Below are 18438 nucleotides of genomic sequence, written 5' to 3' on the forward strand. Positions count from 1 at the left end.
CTTTTTAGCTCTCTGTAGCTAAAAAGGGGCTTTTTAGCTCCTTTAGCCCAAATGCTGCAAACCTAGTAAAAAAAGAAATTACGCTTTAAGATCGTTGATTACTTTGTGCCACCTGGGTTACCATTCTTGGTGCAAATTATGTGTCTTATGAGTCCACTCTCGAATTGCTAAGACTTCATTCTTTTCGCGAGCGCAGATACAATCTTATCGTCAAGTTTGAACACTCACTACTCGCGAGTCAGAAGCATCGTTTGTTGCTGGCCACTCCTTGTACAAAGCGTCTGCCTGCATGAAGCAAGAATAAAATTGAACCGTTGAGATGGCGTACAATCGTTGTATGATCTCTTTTCCTCCCTTTATTGTTAGTGTATTTAACCTTTCGTAATTAATTGACCTGATGTTGTAAAAACAGCGTAACTTGGTTGCGGCCCAGGCAAAAATTACGACAGCTGTTTTTATTAAATGACATAAAGAAAGAAAAGATCAAAAATTGGGGTTTTAAAGCCAAATGAAAATACTGAAGAAAACACAGAAAGCGGATATTTCGAGAGGACAAACACCTCTCTTGTTCAGCGCGTAATATTCTGGAGAAGCTGCCATTTGAAATTTGCAGTTAGGGGGGATAGACCCTTTATCCCTAAAAGACAAGAAGAGAGCTTTTGAATGCATAAGGGTTTTGCAATAACAATTTTTTTTCATTATCGCCTAACCCACTTGTTAGTAGGTGAAGCTTACTTTGGTCAAATTTTAATACTAATCTTTAAAAAAATTTCCAAATACTTAGAACTTTTGAAAGAGCTTCCTGAATTCTTAGATTATTTTATAAAAAAAAGTACATTTTTAACATAAAGCTACTTATTTTTTTCTCGTAATTCTTAATATCTGACACTTAATACTGGCTGATGTTCCTAATCGGAAGTGAAATTTTCAAAATTCTTCGTAGTAAACGAAAAATAAGCAGGGGCACCAATTCACAAAAATGTAGAAGGGGTATATGCAGAGGGTGGATTTAATATATGAAAATGTATCTTTTAAAATTTACCGGGGGGGGGGGGTAATTCTGTAAATTTTTCTACGTTTTCAGTGAAAATACTAAAGAAAAATATTTTGAAAATATAGAAGGGAGGGGGGTACGCCCCCCCCCCGGCCCCTCCAAGTAGCAACCCCAGAAAACAAGGTAATATTTTATTTTAGACATGCATACTTATAAAAGGCACTTATCTAAAAAGAATACTAACAGTACATTCTTATCAAAGCATAAACAAAATAAATTTAGGCGAAATCTATTTAAGACATAATTATGCCAGCAAGCAAAAAAAAGTTTTTAACTATGTTTCTCAACAGAAGTCAACCAAATATCCGTACCCCCCAGAGACGTTTTCGTCAAGCTACCTAAAATCAGCCCTCCCGTGCAAAAAAAAATTATTCTTGTCACAACCTGCTTAGAATGCTATCTGATGTCGCATTTTTGAACTGCATAGATTTTTTAAACTTTTGGCAAATCAAAAATATCATGGTTATGCGATTGCAGAAATTTTCTCCCTCAGAGCAGCGCCATTTCAAAAGTGACGGATTCACAGAATAATATAATTCATAAGAGATTTATAATTCATAATATGATAATAGAATAATAATAGAATAAAATATAGAATAATAGAATAATATAATAATATGACAATATCAAAGCGGCAAAAATACGCATCATTTAAAACTATAAATAGTTCCAGGTAATAATGTAAATAAACATTATTTAATAAACATCCTTAGATTACCCTCCTATATTCCTGATATGCGTTTACACGTCAATAATTCAAGTCCATGTAAATCCATACATAAAGTACATATAAGACAATTCCATAGTACGAAAAAATAAAAGTCCAAATAGGGGTAAGTCCTTTTATTAGATAGTGAAAACAGATACGAAAAGTTCTGGATATTTCGGTCACATACAACAGTGATGGTCATCCGCAGATAAACTGACGTATTACAATTAAAGCAAACGATATTTATACAGAACAAAATAATTACTTCTTGGCCATATATAGTTCCCAGTTCATTGGATGAGAGGGTTGAATAACAGGGTTCATTTAAAGTTTAGTTGTAAACTCTGATCCTTTATTATGGCCTACACAACTCAGGAACTTTTTGTATCTGTTTTAACTGTCTAATAAAAGGACTTTTTCCTATTTGAACTTTTATTTCTTCATCATAGAAAGGCAGTATGGTCTTCAAAAAAATATCTAATAGCATAGTACACGCTAATGACCCGCTAGTACCCCTACCAAAAACATCTATTGGAAATTTCTAAGGATAAGCAAGCAACAACTTCAACTACGTGCCGAAAATTAACTTACTCTACTAATAGTTTATCACTAAGTAGAAACATTAAATGCCTTTCATGCTATAGCCTGTTATGACTATAGTATAAATAAAATGGAAAATAAGAAACCTTTGCAGCGCAGTCCGAGTTCCTGATAGTATCATCCTTTAATGCTCAGCCTATTATGACTATAGTATAAATAAAATGGAAAATAAGAAACCCTTGCAGCGCAGTCCGAGTTCCTGGTAATATCAGCCTGTAATGATTATAGTATAAATAAAAGGGAAAATAAGAAACTTTTGCAGCGCAGTCCGAGTTTCTGATAGTATCATCCTTTAATGCTCAGCCTATTATGACTACAGTATAAATAAAACGGAAAATAAGAAACCCTTGCAGCGCAGTCCGAGCTCCTGGAAGTATCAGCCTGTAATGATTATAGTATAAATAAAAGGGAAAATAAGAAACTTTTGCAGCGCAGTCCGAGTTTCTGATAGTATCATCCTTTAATGCTCAGCCTATTATGACTAAAGTATAAATAAAATGGAAAATAAGAAACCCTTGCAGCGCAGTCCGAGTTCCTGGTAATATCAGCCAGTAATGATTATAGTATAAATAAAAGGGAAAATAAGAAACTTTTGCAGCGCAGTCCGAGTTTCTGATAGTATCATCCTTTAATGCTCAGCCTATTATGACTACAGTATAAATAAAATGGAAAATAAGAAACCCTTGCAGCGCAGTCCGAGTTCCTGGTAGTATCAGCCTTTAATGCTCAGCCTATTATGACTACAGTATAAATCAAATGGACAATAAGAAACTTTTGCAGCGCAGTCCGAGTTCCTGATAGTATCATCCTTTAATGCTCAGCCTATTATGACTACAGTATAAATAAAATGGAAAATAAGAAACTATTGCAGCGCAGTCCGACTTCCTGATAGTATCATCCTTTAATGCTCAGCCTATTATGACTACAGTATAAATAAAATGGACCATAAGAAACCTTTGCAGCGCAGTCCGAGTTCCTGATAGTATCATCCTTTAATGCTCAGCCTATTATGACTACAGTATAAATAAAATGGACAATAAGAAACTTTTGCAGCGCAGTCCGAGTTCCTGATAGTATCATCCTTTAATGCTCAGCCTATTATGACTACAGTATAAATAAAATGGACAATAAGAAACTTTTGCAGCGCAGTCCGAGTTCCTGATAGTATCATCCTTTAATGCTCAGCCTATTATGACTACAGTATAAATAAAATGGACAATAAGAAACTTTTGCAGCGCAGTCCGAGTTCCTGATAGTATCATCCTTTAATGCTCAGCCTATTATGACTACAGTATAAATAAAATGCAAAATAAGAAACTATTGCAGCGCAGTCCGAGTTCCTGATAGTATCATCCTTTAATGCCCAGCCTATTATGACTACAGTATAAATAAAATGGAAAATAAGAAACTTTTGCAGCGCAGTCCGAGTTCCTGATAGTATCAACCTTTAATGCTCAGCCTATTATGACTACAGTATAAATAAAATGGAAAATAAGAAACCTTTGCAGCGCAGTCCGAGTTCCTGGTAGTATCAGCCTTTAATGCTCACCCTATTATGACTATAGCCTAAATATAATGGAAAATAATAAACCTTTGCAGCGCAGTCTGAGTTCCTGGTAATACAATATCCAACAAAAGTGGGATCACCAACTTTGACTAGAATATTGTCAACGCAATAAACATGAAGGTACTTAACACCTCTATCCTCAAAATCTGTTAAGATTTTCCATCGACGAAGGGCACGGTATAAACCTCCATTGCCATCTGAAAATAAATTGACACAATTAAAAGAGTATATTTTTCAGCTTTATGTCGTTATTTTTCGGCATTATTTTTCATCTATATGTCTATTTGTATATAAATATTTTGCATATGTCTGTATTTAAAGCAAGAGGTTTATGTGTCCACATCTATCATTTAAATATACGCTATATCTCTCAAATATTCATTGAAAACTGTTATTACACAAATCCTACATAATCTGGAGGGCAAGAATACAAAAGGGGAGCCTGTCGCTCCCCAAAGTTTTAGATTGCTTTCATTTTACCACATTTCCTTAAATGTTTAATATAATTGTCTACTTTCGCATTTTTTTTAGAATATCAGCCCCCCCCCCTCTTTGCCTATAACTAATTCTTTTGTACGCGCCTATCATCAAAATAAGCACATAGCTCGATCCCAAACATACATAAAAGGATAAAGAAATTTTATCCTTAATATATCATAAATAAAATATATCTTCAATAATATGAATGAATGAATGATGGTATTTAAAGCCATTTTTCAGGCCGTATACATACATATATAACAACAAACAAACTAAATTATGTAACAATCGACTTTCGAATAACAAGACCCTTCCCGACAAAATTTGCCACTGCTACTATATTTATTTTCGACGTCGACTTCAAAGTTCCAAGAAGGGGCTCACGACCACCCACCCCAAGAAAGCTCCCTCTTAGCTCATTTAGCCCCTGACACCTAAAAAGAAAATGGTCTAGCCCATCAAGATCACCGCAAATTGGGCAAGTATACCGCATTTCCGGGTGACACCTATTTTTCCAAATACTGTGAAGAGGGAGACAGTTTGCTCGCACCTGCATCCAAGACCTCAGGGATTCTTTTGGAATCCCTAATTTAAAATATAGCTCTTCACCATAATTTTCTTTCACCTTATAGTAAGAACTTAAGCTTTCCGACTGGCTAAGGTCATTCCACCATTTCTGAATTTCTTGGTCTTCCAGCCTTGTTTGGATCTCTGACAGAAAGGCTTTTTGATCTGAGATTGGACCCTCTCCTCCATTCCATGCATACGATAGACCTGTGCTGTCCAGTAGTTTTTTGACATGGAAGGGCCATGACGATTTTTGTCCCAGGGTAAGTAATTCATCATACGCTGCTCTGATGAGTCTTGAGGAGGGACATTGCAGTATTTTCAGCCAAAACTTAATTAATTGGATCTGTCTATGTTTTCTCATGGAGAAAAGTCCCAAATCTCCCTTGATGAAAAGTGTGTGAGTTGTGGCGTGCAGACCTAGCATTCGTTTATAATATTGTAGCTGTAGAGTTTCTAATGAATTTGTCACTTCTAGGCCCCATACTTCCCCTCCATAGTGGAGGATTGGCCTTATTTTTGAGTTGAACACGTTTTTGTGCATCTTTGGGTCACCTATTCCCGTCAAATTACTGTTCCTGAACAGCGTTGCCATTGCTGCTTTTCCTCGATTTGCCATCTTCAAAATATGATTGCTCCATCTTCCGTTCGATGTTAGATGGAATCTTAAATATATTGCCTGAGACACAACCTTCACAGCTTCACCATTCAAATTAAAACTTTCTTCATCTTTATTTCCTGTTGATTGTCTACGGCGAAAAATCATCACCTCTGTCTTTTTTGTGTTAATTTCCAGTTTCTTTTCCTCTAAATATTCAGCTGTTAAATCTAACAGAGTTTGTAGCTCCGAATTGGATCTGGCGAACAAGGCAATATCATCGGCAAATAATAGTAATGATAATACTTTATTTCCAAGGTGTACAACTGGCGCCCACCTTTTTTCAAGGTATTCGGCAAGATCATTTATAAAAATAGCAAAAAGTTTCGGTGATAGGGTACTACCCTGTTTTATACCTTTTACATTAAAAAAAAACTCTAGATATACCGCTTCCTGCTATCTTTACCACATTTCTGGTCAAACAATACATCGAGAGAAGAACCCTTAAAAAGGGTGACGGAATTCCTGTTCCTAAAAGCGTTCTAAACAGAACTATACGGTCAACACTGTCAAATGTTCTACTTAAATCAAGAAAAGCCACGTACAACTTTCCGTTTCCCTTGCAATACTTACTAATCAATGCATTTAGAACAAACATTCGATCAGATGGTGAGTATCCTTTACGAAAACCGGCTTGCTCTTCTCTCAGAATTTGTCTCTCATCCAGCCATAATTCCAGCCTTTTGTTTAAGATATTGTCCAGCATTTTTCAAAGACAGTTTCCTAAGTTGATTGGTCGGTAATTGTCGCACAAACTTGCATCACCTTTCTTAAATAGGGGGATAACTAAAGATATCTTCCAAGGATCAGGCCACTTTTTTTCATAACCAGGTTAGGTTCTTTCATAACCAAGTTATAAAACCCCAGAAGCAGAGGTAATAAAACTACTTGTAGTACATTCAAAGCCTTTGCTGGAATTCCATCTGGTCCTGGCGCAAACCCACCTTTAGTTTGTTTTATGGCATCTTCTACTTCTTCCCGCTGGATTTGGCGGCATACCTTTTTATTGACAGTGAATAGATATAAATTTATTTAACTGGATATTTCGAACACATATACAGTGTTCATCATCAGCAGTAAAACTTTTTACTGTTGAGTTTTACTGCTGATGATGAACACTGTATATGTGTTCGAAATATCCAGTTAAATAAATTTATATCTATTCACTGTCAATAAAAAGGTATCATCCCTATTTTGAACTGTTTTACTTTCGTCATGGAAAAGCAGTGTGGTCTTCGAAGTTATCTATATATATGTATATATATATATATATATATATATATATATATATATATATATATATATATATATATATATATATATATATATATATATATATATATATATATATATATATATATATATATATATATATATATATATATATATATATATATATATATATATATATATATATATATATATATATATATATATATACTTATATATATATATATATATATATATATATATATATATATATATATATATATATATATATATATGTATGTATGTATGTATGTATATATATATATATATATATATATATATATATATATATATATATATATATATATATATATATATATATATATATATATATATATATATATATAACATATCTTTAATAATAAATCTTTAATAAAAAATATAAAAAAATAAAAATAAAGATAAAGGATAAAGAAGGATACATAAAAGGGCAATGCAACTGACATAATATTTAAATCCGCAAGAATAACCAGAGAAAGTACTGTAGGCTACATTGAAAATGCATACAGTCAAAAAGTGAACAAAAAAAAATCCCCGCTTCCACATACATTTCCATAGCATAACATTCCGAACATAAATTTTACACTCAGATCTATACTTGAGATCTATTCAGTCCACCATTGCTAGAAATGCTTAAACTACCAAGGAAATCAAAATTGAAACTTTTTTGCCCTTGGACCCATCTCAGGTCTATTCATACATGAAAACCACAATTTACTAAGATTTTTCTTTTTGTTGGTTCAAATCATGAAGCTTTTAAGGCAGTGTTAAATTTTTAACCTTATTTTTTATTTTTAAATTTTACATTTTACCCTTTTTTAATGCCGTTCTAAATTCACAATTTTGAAAAGTTTTTTTCCATACAAACTTTTTAAGACTAACATATTAGGGCAAACACTTTTAGGACAACCATATGTTTACAAACATATTTGTCCAGGGGAGTATAGGGGACACATTTGGGCAGGTATAGACCTGTCATGTATGCAATCTTCTAGGCCCTAGAAATAAAATAAAAGGTTGATATGGCTGCTCGGTAATATCTTCCTGGGGTATATTTTTGGCACTAGATTTTTTTCTAAAAGTTTCGTTTGTGTAGCTCAAATCTTTGCTTTTGCCTCGCCCACGACAGTATCTTCAGGGCGGAGTGGATACTTAAGTTTTGTGCATTTGATGCGCAAAGCCTCAAGACTTGGGAGCGTCTTCGCCCTCCAATGGCCGGTAGCGATTTTTATGGACTATTTTTCAGGCATACTGCGTATTTCCCTTTAAAAAAAGAGAGAAACACAGCTAAATGTTCTTAACTTAGATGCATAAAGACAATGTTTAAGCGCAGGGATCAATAGGGATCAAAAGGGATCGTACACTAGGATCTAAGTTTAGGAATAAGTATTGAACAAAGGAGATCAAATTTATTTTTCTTCTTTTTCAAATTTGTTTGTCATAACTCAGCAAAAAAGAAGATTGATTTATCATTATGAAGATAGATTGGCCAGCAATAGATAGAGAACTTCGGTTTTGACAATTTAGCCGAGTGATCACGTACTGCAGCTGATAGATAAAGAGCCCTTACAGAAGAGTGGTAAGGCAGGAGGCAGGAGGCCGTGGTCCCAAAACGTTCAAAAAGGATGGTCGGGACCTAAGTAGTAGCAGTAGTAAGTAGATTAATCATCTGTTTAAATGACTGAAATAATACTTGAAAACACAAGGAGGACTTTCGTTTGTCCCCCAACAAATGGACTTTCCTGAGTGTATTGAACCCCACCGGTCAAACATCTCCAAAAAAGTGTACTTTGAAGAATCTTTACAGAAAAATTAATTTCAAAAATACTTCTAAAAAGTGTTTGAAATACATTTAAAAAAGTGTCTTTACAAAGAAAATCTTTCAGAAAAATACGTTCCAATATTATAGAAATAATTGTGTTTTGGAAGAAGCTGGCACGGGAACCTGAATATAATTATTGGATAAAAGCGGAATAAAAAGGGACATATGGATTTGTTCCTTATGTCACTAAGATTTAAAAATTTTTAATTTAAGAATTTAAAGTTCATTGAATTTCACCTACTTGAAAGGCTGACAAAATATCTGAAAGGAGATACACAAGGAAGCATCGCATTCATTTCAGGTCCTCTCAGTTGCCTCCAAAGGCAACGAAAATCCTTCAACTTTAGAAAGCTAGCTTGAGTCAAACTAACCTGGGGCTTTGGATATTTTTCCCTTTCCTTCAAGAATAATCTTTCCTTCAAAGGTGAAACATGGCAGCATTCCTTGCTCAAATAAGACTAGATTCTTTTCATCAAGTCCAAAAAATTTATTCTTCTGAAAGTACTCGTAAGTAGAGGCTCTTGTAGCTTCGCTAGTCATGATATACCAAGGGATAGTTCCCTTGCGACCTGTATGCTCAAACGCCATCTTCTCAAGCTTGAGAATTCTTTCGGCTTGCAGTTGATAAAGTGATTTGCCAGAGGCTAGGCCAACATCATACATTCCTTTAGGGTAGTTCACTCCTAGACGAGTGCCTTGACCTCCAGCGAGGAGGAGAACACCGACTTCTCCTTTACTTACGGCTTCTAGACCTAGAATATTGGAAATGATAGACTAAATTCTATGAAACATGAATATCAATACAAATTAAAACCTCCATCTCACATCATAATAATTTTAATATCAATCCATAAAAAAGTGAGTTGCATACCAGTTTGTTGGGAGGAAGGGGAAGAATAAAAAGAATAACGCACAAAAATTGACTCATAGCTAAGTTTATACATTTAGACATTTATACATTTATACATTTACTTAGACACCAAGTATTAAAACAAATAATTACTAGTATAATTATCCTGGGACGAGAGATTCAAGGACAGAGCCTTCTCTGGGATATTCAAAAATACAAAATATGTTTCTTAAAATAATAATTTTTTCCTCAATTATAAGGACTCCCTCTGTCCACTAGAGACCTAATTTTAGAGGAAGGGATCAGAATACATTCCTAGAGAGGACAATTAATTAATCTCATTTCATTAATTTCATTTTAATTTCAAATTAATTTTTATGCACACGTGTCCCCAAGTATTGAAATCCATTAATTGAAACCTCAAAAAACTGCCATCTAGTGCGATCGCTAGATATCACAACCGAAGTAAATTACAAAGCAGATAGTAGATATTCTTTAAATAGGACAAAAAAAATTCTAAAAGTGTTATTTGATTGCGGAATTATGAACAAAAAAGGAATGTTATTAGCAGTGAAACTTCTCAAGAAGAAAGAGATTATGACAAAAAAAATTTGAAATTACTTTTCGCTTTTCAACCACTTGACATTCTAGGAACGCTTTTGCATAATATAAGGTACCTTTTAAACACTTACCTAGATCTTAATACCCTTTATCTGAAATTAATTGTTTGAAGGATCAGAATGCAGGGTATGAAACTAGGGTATGTGTTTTATTAGGCTAGTATTTTCCAATACTAACCTTTTCATACTCGTATTCTTTTTTTCAAATATTATTCTATATTACATTCAGTCCAACAATAGTAGCTAGTTGCCACAGTATGGTGGTGATGGTACGGTGGCTCTTCTCAAGAAAGGATGAGAGCTCAAATCTCTGTGGCAAACAATTATATGTGGCAACAATTTATCCAATTTTGACTGTTATATAATAGTTTCTTTTGGTTTTTTACCGTCATTTTTTTAGAGGGAAATTGATATTTAGTTAACTATTTTTTCCTTAATTTGTGACTTCTTTTTTTCTGTGAAATAAGCGAGAAGCTTCTTCGGAATGGATAAATTGGGAGCTTTGACCAATTTCTCTTTGAAAGTTACATCATTATGATGGAAAAAATATTTTTCCTTCTTCATCAAAAATTTCATGCCCCTATACTTGAAATTACTTTTCATATTTTAACCATTTGATATTCAAAAAATGCTTTTGCACAATCTAAGGTAACTTTTAAACTCTTATCTAGATCTTATTACCCTTTATCTGAACCTCACTTTCATCACTGTCTGACAAGCAGTTACGTCATTTTGCCAATGCCAACTCGAATGCGCTGATGCTGGGAAAGTGATTATTTCCTAGAGACATCCATGCCTGACTATAATCTGAAGTCAACCAGAGTCATTATCAAACTAAGAATAGGCATTAAAAAAAGAAAAATTCGTTCACCATAATATTTTGAAGGTTTTTTTTTCTGATCATTCGTTAATTAAAATTTGGAGGTAGCATCAAACACATCTTTGATGATAACAAATTTTAATCTAGTAAATGCTGTCCATGACATGGACAACAATTATACAGGATCAGAATACAGGACTGAAAGGACACACATGCACAAAAATGAATTTGAAAGTAAAATGAAATTAACAAAAATGAGATTAATTAATTGCTCTCGTTAAAAATGTATCCTGATCCTGTAAACGATTATGATGTCATTACTGCCACTTGACAGGAAAAAGATATTGAATGTAGAAAAAATTTCAAAGGCGAGGAAAAGAGAAAAACTATTTCCTCCTTCCCAATTTCCTCGATTTCCTCGGGGTTAATGTCTATATTATTCGGGGTTAATGTCTATATTAGTCAGGGTTAATTTCTATATCAGTCACGGGTAATGTCTATATTAGTCGGGGTAATATCTATATTAATCGGGGGTAATGTCTATATTAGTCGGGGGTTATGTCTATATTAGTCGGGGGTAATGTCTATATAAGTCTATATAATGTCAATATTAGTCGGGGGTAATGTCTATATTTGTCGGGGGTAATGTCTATATTTGTCGGGGGTAATGTCTATATTAGTCAGGGGTAGCGTCTACATTAGTTAGATGTAATGTCTATATTAGTCGGGGGTAGCGTTTATATTAGTCGGGGGTAATGTCTATATTAGTCCATTTCAAACTATTTCTCTTTGCTGAGGTGTTTCAAATGACAATTTAATTAACTATTATACCTATTGTAGATATAAAAATAGCAATTAGTAATTGTGGCAATGAGAGGAGTATTGTTGTTGTCATCTACAGCCCATTAAAAACCAGCAAAAAACACTAATTCACTTGCTTCACGAGAATCCTTTATTTTTTTTTTTGTTGAACCATTTCTACTCAGAAATGGTTTTTGAAGTTTAGTCATTTCTAATCACTCTTTCAACTAGCTACTTACAGTGAAAAGATAGAAAGCAAAAAAAGCCATGATGTCCAGATGCTGTCAAGAAACTTATCCAAAACTGTCCAGGAACATATGCTGGACAGATAAAATGCTGTCCAGAAACACATCCAAAACCTACCCGGAACACATTCTGAACAGCTAAAATGCTGTCCAGAAGCACATCCAAAAGAAACAGTTACACCACATCATAATATTTTTGTCGCATAGCATATATTCTTTTTTTCTTTATGTTAATAACGGTCTTAACTAAGGGTGAAGGAAGACAAGATGTTTAAGTAATAATGATTTTTAAATAGACGTAAACATCAGTCCTAGTGGGGCCAGTGCGAGGACACAAAATGAAATGACTAATATACTAACACTATAGTTATATAACTATAAAAACGAAAGCAGAGTGAAGAACAAAGTGAAGAGGTCATAAGAAAATATTAATGGAAGTGAGACCTCTGCTGAAGGGACTAAAGACATTAGCTTTGAAACGTCATTCTTACTAATCAGACAGTATTAATAATACCCAATAAAATTAACAGTATTAATAATACCCAATAATACCCAAATAAAAAGCAGTGTGTCTTAAAATCGATGAGACGTGGTTAAAAAAAAGTAAGGAAGTGAAAACTCTATAGGAGCGAGAAAGGAATGTACCTTTTGAATATAGTGGGTATTGGAATGAGCGTCTGCAACTCTTTTGCTCAGCAATACTTTAATGAATTGTTAGTATTAACTGTTCTATTAATTGAACTTTTCTTGTAAGACTGTTCACTGGCTAGTTTGATAGAAAAGTGTAAATTCAGGAATACCTATTTTCTCATATGCAGTTAATTCTTCTTTTGTCGAGCGAACAACAGAGCCATAGAGATCCTGTGGAATAGCCTCTAGTCTATCATCAACTTTTTCGGCAATTTTGGTTGTTGTGAGGAAAGCATCCTTAAAATATCCAGTAACTTCATCAAGATTCAATCTGGAATGAAATGTTCCCATTTAAAAACATATAGAAGTTTCCACATACAAAACGGCACTATAATTGGGAAATTCTATTGCATATACTGCTAATTTTTGCATTCATTTAAAGCCTTTTTTTAATGTTCATCATATTTGACATGCTAAATATAGAATTCTCATTTACTTTAAAAGTATTCAATAGCGAAGGCTGGAAAACACAGACTTTTCATACACATTTAGGGGCCCCCCGGCTGATTATATTAACTGCTCTCCCTTCCCATATTATAAAAAGGGTAAATAATACAGCATTAGACTTTACAGTCCCTACCAGCGGTGCTGATTTCCGTTTCATAGCCCTTCAGCCAGCAAATGCAATGGGGGATTGGGGCCAGTCATTCTGTGCTTTCGTACACCCTTTAAGTTTGCCTTCCAAAAGTTTATCTAGGTACCCACTTGGAGCTGATTCGACTTCAGCTGAGCGTACAGAGTCAAGCCACTGACCCCTGTTCTAAACCATATAAACCATATAACAAGTGAAACCAGGACTCGAACCCCTGTAGTGCGGGACAAAGGATTTCCAGTCTAGGGTGCCATCCTGTCAGCTTGTATATGGAGGATACAAATGTGCTGTCAATTACTCTTAAAGTAAGAAGAACCGAAAAAGAAATTATACTTATTTTTATTACAGAGAATGAAGGAGACTAAAATATAAAGTTATTCGTTTTATATAAAATTCAGAAAAAAGAAAGCCAAAGATACATTATTACTGAAAAAGCGAAAAAAAAAAAGATGACCAGAGAAAGCGAAAAAAAGACGGCAATAGCAAAAGTTTCACGTATTATAGGGAGTAAAAAGACTTAAAATCAAACTCAGATATTCCTGCAATAGAGAAACAGAATAAAATAAAAAGTGGCAAAGATACAATTGTCTGTGTTTCCAAGCTGTGGACTAACTCGTTGCAATAACGACGTAAGTTCCAACTAGATGTGTATTACGGACTTTCAATAGCCCACTGCAAACACGCAAAGTCCCAATATTCCCAAAGTCAAACTCAATGAGGTAAAGCAAACCAAACTCCAACTCAATACAAAAACAAACAAGGTTCTGCTTTGTTCAAAAATTAGACTTGATGTAAGACTTGCTAAGTCCTGATTTAGCCCAAAAACAAAAGGTCAAAATTTAGCGCAAAAAGCAGTAAGTCCTAGCCAGATGTAACGAACGATCAATGGGATGCAAAACCGATTTCAGTTCTGACTCAGCACAACGAGCTTAGATCCAGCTGTAGAATGACTTAATAGGCAAAGAAAGATGGACATGTCACATCTTCATTGAACCAGAGATAAGCAAAAATTTTCGATTTATCGTTTTGTGTAAGAGCACCAAGAACACTCAAATTTTTAGAGGATTTGAGGGGGCAGTAGCATTGCCCTTAACTGAGTCATTTCTGCTTGTTTTATGTCTAATCTGACTCGACTTTCCGAGTATGAATCGATTTTGTTTCTTTTAGGTTTCAATTCTTCATATATTATAATAAACATTATTTTTACACTTCATTTTATTATTTATTTTCTGTCCGTTTTGGGTTTCTTTAATCCATTCACATTAATTTTTGTTCATTTTATATTTGACTTTTCAAATGTCTTTATTTCTGCTCGTATTTGGCTTCAATATTGCTCTTTACTTTCCTTTGAAAATCCTTTTTAAACAAATAAAATTAAATGTTCACTGCTACAATTCTTGCCTATCAAACAGTAAACAGTCAGGATTCGGTAAAAAAAAAAATAGAATTACATTGCTCAACTCATATATCATACAAAAACATAAAAGGAGTTAAATGACAGCTATACGCCTTCTTCTATTGTGAATAAAAACAAAAATGTCTTCTACAAGATTATGTCTCATCTCCTTCCAGAAGGAACAAACTCAATAATTTCAAACGTGTCAAGCAGTAAGACCAATCCTCTATCAGATTAAAAAAAAATGTTATATTTTTTTTAAGACATTGGGAAAAACCTTTTCTAAAAGTGCAGACTTAGGAGAAGAATAATACCTTTATTTTAAGAACAAAAAATATACTATTCAGAACTACTATCCTATCCATAGCTACTATACTACTACATCTATACCTACTAAACTTTACCATACGTATCAATAGGTGACATATACTACTATAACAATCTATATCTATAACTACCATACCATATATGACTTAGTGCATACATATTTTCCTGTTTTGCACCCTTTTAAGTATTAGAGCACAAAATATAAGATATTAATCAGGAATTTTCTGAAGACAGTGAGTATAAAAATAATTTATAATCTAACCAAATATTTCGGCTATACAACTAATACAAAAAAATAATGTAAAGGGAGCCAAAAAGATTCTGAGACAAGGAGGCATGGCTCCTTGTGATAATGAGACAAGGAGGCATGGCTTAACTTTTGAGTAATTTGTCAGCCAATTTGAGTCACAAAACTTTTTTTAATAATGTATGGATTACCTGTTAGGCATATCTCCAAGTACATAATTGCTAAGTAGGCTTTCTGGGAATTTTTTGCTAATAAATGCATTGATTCAAGTTTTTGTGTCTTCTTTTAAAATAGGCAGTTTAATGGCGAGTTTCGAAGTGAGTGAGTTTCTAATTGATTACTTTATTTTACACTATATTTTGCTGAAGACTGCTAAAAGTCACATAGCCAAAATATTCAATTTGATTTTTTCCAGCTTTCTTTAGAGATAATCAAAGGTATTTTATTTTGCATTTTTTCTCAAAAGCCTAATGCAAATAAAATAACAACAGTATCTATTTTACTTTTTCTAGATTCCTAATCTCAAAAAGAAAATATAAAAGTGGTTGGATTGACATCTTTATTAATTCTTTATAAAGTGGGTAATCACTGGATATATTCTGTTTTACAATTTCCTGCTTTCTTTATTGGAATAAGAGACAAAAAAGTCTTTTTCTTGATATTTTCTAAAAGCCTAATGCAACTAGATAATAAGAATAGTAGCCTATCTTCATTTTGAATATTTCTGCTGTCTTCATAACATTAGATATAGAGAATAAAACTGTTTTATTTAACATTTCTCACAAACCCTAATGCACACACAATTGCAACATTATCTAAAGACTATTTTTATCCCTAATCTAAAAAAGAAAACATAAAGTGGTCCCATCTCTTAAATCTTTTTGCAAACGACCTGACTGACAATATTAATTCAGATATCACACTCTATGCGGATGATACAAAGCTTTATAGACTTATCAAATGCCCAAACTATATTCAAGAACTGCAGGCCGACTTGAACAAGATACCCAACTGGATGAGAATATGGGGAATGGAGGTCCCATCTCTGCCTCAGACCACAGAATTTCAAGTCAACCTATACCTTTAACACCAGTCTAATACCAAAAACATCTTTTGAGCAAGACATCAGAGTAATAAAAGACAGTGAGCTAAAATTCACCAGCCACTTAAAATCAATCATGAGCAAATCTTTAAAAGTAGTTGGACTTCACACGATCGGACGAACTTCACACGAACACGAATTTCCCTCGTACAAACTTCACACGATCCTCAGCTTTTTTCAATTCCATTCAAGTCTCTTGTTTGTCCTATCCTTGAATATGGCTACACAAAAATAAGACCTCACCTTCAAAAAGACATTGATGCACCTGAGAAGATTCAGCAAAGAGCAGAAAAATCTGAACCAAAACTAAGAAGCCTATCCTGCTGTGAACAATTGGAAAAGCTGTCACTTCCTTCCATCTCCTACAGACACCTCTGAGGTGATCTTATTGAAACTTTCAAGCTATGTCACAAGTGCTAAAATAGTATTGAACCAGAAAAAATACACTTTTCCAACACAAACAATCTTCAAGGACACAACTTTAGGCAAAAACAAAACACTTTCAACAAAGAAGTTGGAAGGTGGGCCTTCTCAAACCGAGTAGGCAAGAAATGGAGCAACCTCCCCCAAGAAGTGTTTATGGCTAACTCTGCCAACACTTTCAAGAATAGCATTGACAAGTTTTTTAGAGAAAGTAAATTTTTATACAGGCCCATGCTTTTTATTTCAGTATATTATAAATGCAGACACAATTTTTATTCCTTATCTCAAAAATAAAATAAAAAGTGGTTTGCTTGAAATATTGTTAACTCATTATGCACTAGGCAATCAAAAAGGTATCTTCTGTTTGGCATTTTCCTGCTTTCTTCATAGCATTAAGAGATAAAGAAAATTCATTTATTTGACATTTTTCTCAAATTCCAATAAAACTAGATAATGAGAATAGTGTCCTCATTTTGAATTTTTCTGCTTCCTTCATAACATGAGACAGAGAGAAAAAGAAACTGTTCTATTTGGCATTTTTCGTAAAGCCTAAGGCATACACAATAGCAATATTATCTGTTTAACTTTTTTTATATTCCTAATCTCAAAAACAAAATAAAAAACGTTACATGTTTGACAATCTTATTCATTCTTTAAGTAATAAGCAATCAAAATATATCTTCTATTGGACATTTTCTTGCTTTCTTTATAATGTTGAGAAATACAAAAGTCTTTTACTTGACATTTTTCTAAAAGCCTAATGGAGCTAGATAATGACAATAGTGTCTTCACTTTGATTTTTCTGCTTTCTTCATAACATTAGATATAAAGAATTAAACCGATTTATTTTACATTTCTTGTAAAGTCTAATGCAGATATAATTGCAGTATTATCTATTTGACTTTTTTTTCATTCCTAATCTCAAAAGAAAACAAAAAAGTGGTTTGCTTGACATTTATTAATTCTTTATGTACTAGGCAATGACGAAAGTATCTTCTGTTTGGCATTTTCTTGTTTTCTTTATAGAATTATAAGATATAAAAAAATTTCTTTATTTGACATTTTTCTTAAAGCCCAATAAAACTAGATAATGAATATAGTGTCTATTTTGGATTTTTCTAATAGAGAAAAAACTGTTCATTTGCCATTTCCCACAAAGTCTAATGTATTCTTATCTTTTTTTTTTGTTTTGTATCTAAAATATACTATATGACTTTTTTAATTCCTAATCTCAAAAAGAAGTGGTTTTCTTGATATGTTTATTAATTTTTTTAAATTATCGCTAATCAGAAAAGTACCTTCTGTTTGGCATTTTCTTGTTTTCTTTATAGAATTATAAGATATAAAAAATTCTTTATTTGACATTTTTCTTAAAGCCCAATAAAACTAGATAATGAATATAGTGTCTCATGTTGGATTTTTCTAATAGAGAAAAAACTGTTCATTTGCCATTTCCCACAAAGCCTAACGTATTCTTATCTTTTTTTTTTTTTGTATCTAAAATATACTATATGAATTTTTTAATTCCTAATCTCAAAAAGAAGTGGTTTTCTTGATACGTTTATTAATTTTTTTAAATAAACACTAATCAGAAAAGTA

General features: G+C 33.1%; 1 protein-coding gene across 1 annotated transcript in view; it reads right to left on the reverse strand.

Annotated features, from left to right (window-relative positions):
* LOC136033340 (UDP-N-acetylhexosamine pyrophosphorylase-like) overlaps window positions 1-18438 on the reverse strand; it is a gene marked incomplete in the record, with an annotated part of 115582 nt that overhangs the window by 75611 nt on the left and 21533 nt on the right. The window contains 3 exon segments of the mRNA XM_065714134.1: window positions 3955-4127; window positions 9098-9478; window positions 12863-13023. Coding sequence (XP_065570206.1) covers window positions 3955-4127; window positions 9098-9478; window positions 12863-13023 — 715 coding nt within the window.

The sequence above is a fragment of the Artemia franciscana genome, chromosome 11, assembly GCF_032884065.1.
Source record: "Artemia franciscana chromosome 11, ASM3288406v1, whole genome shotgun sequence".
NCBI lineage: Eukaryota > Metazoa > Arthropoda > Branchiopoda > Anostraca > Artemiidae > Artemia > Artemia franciscana.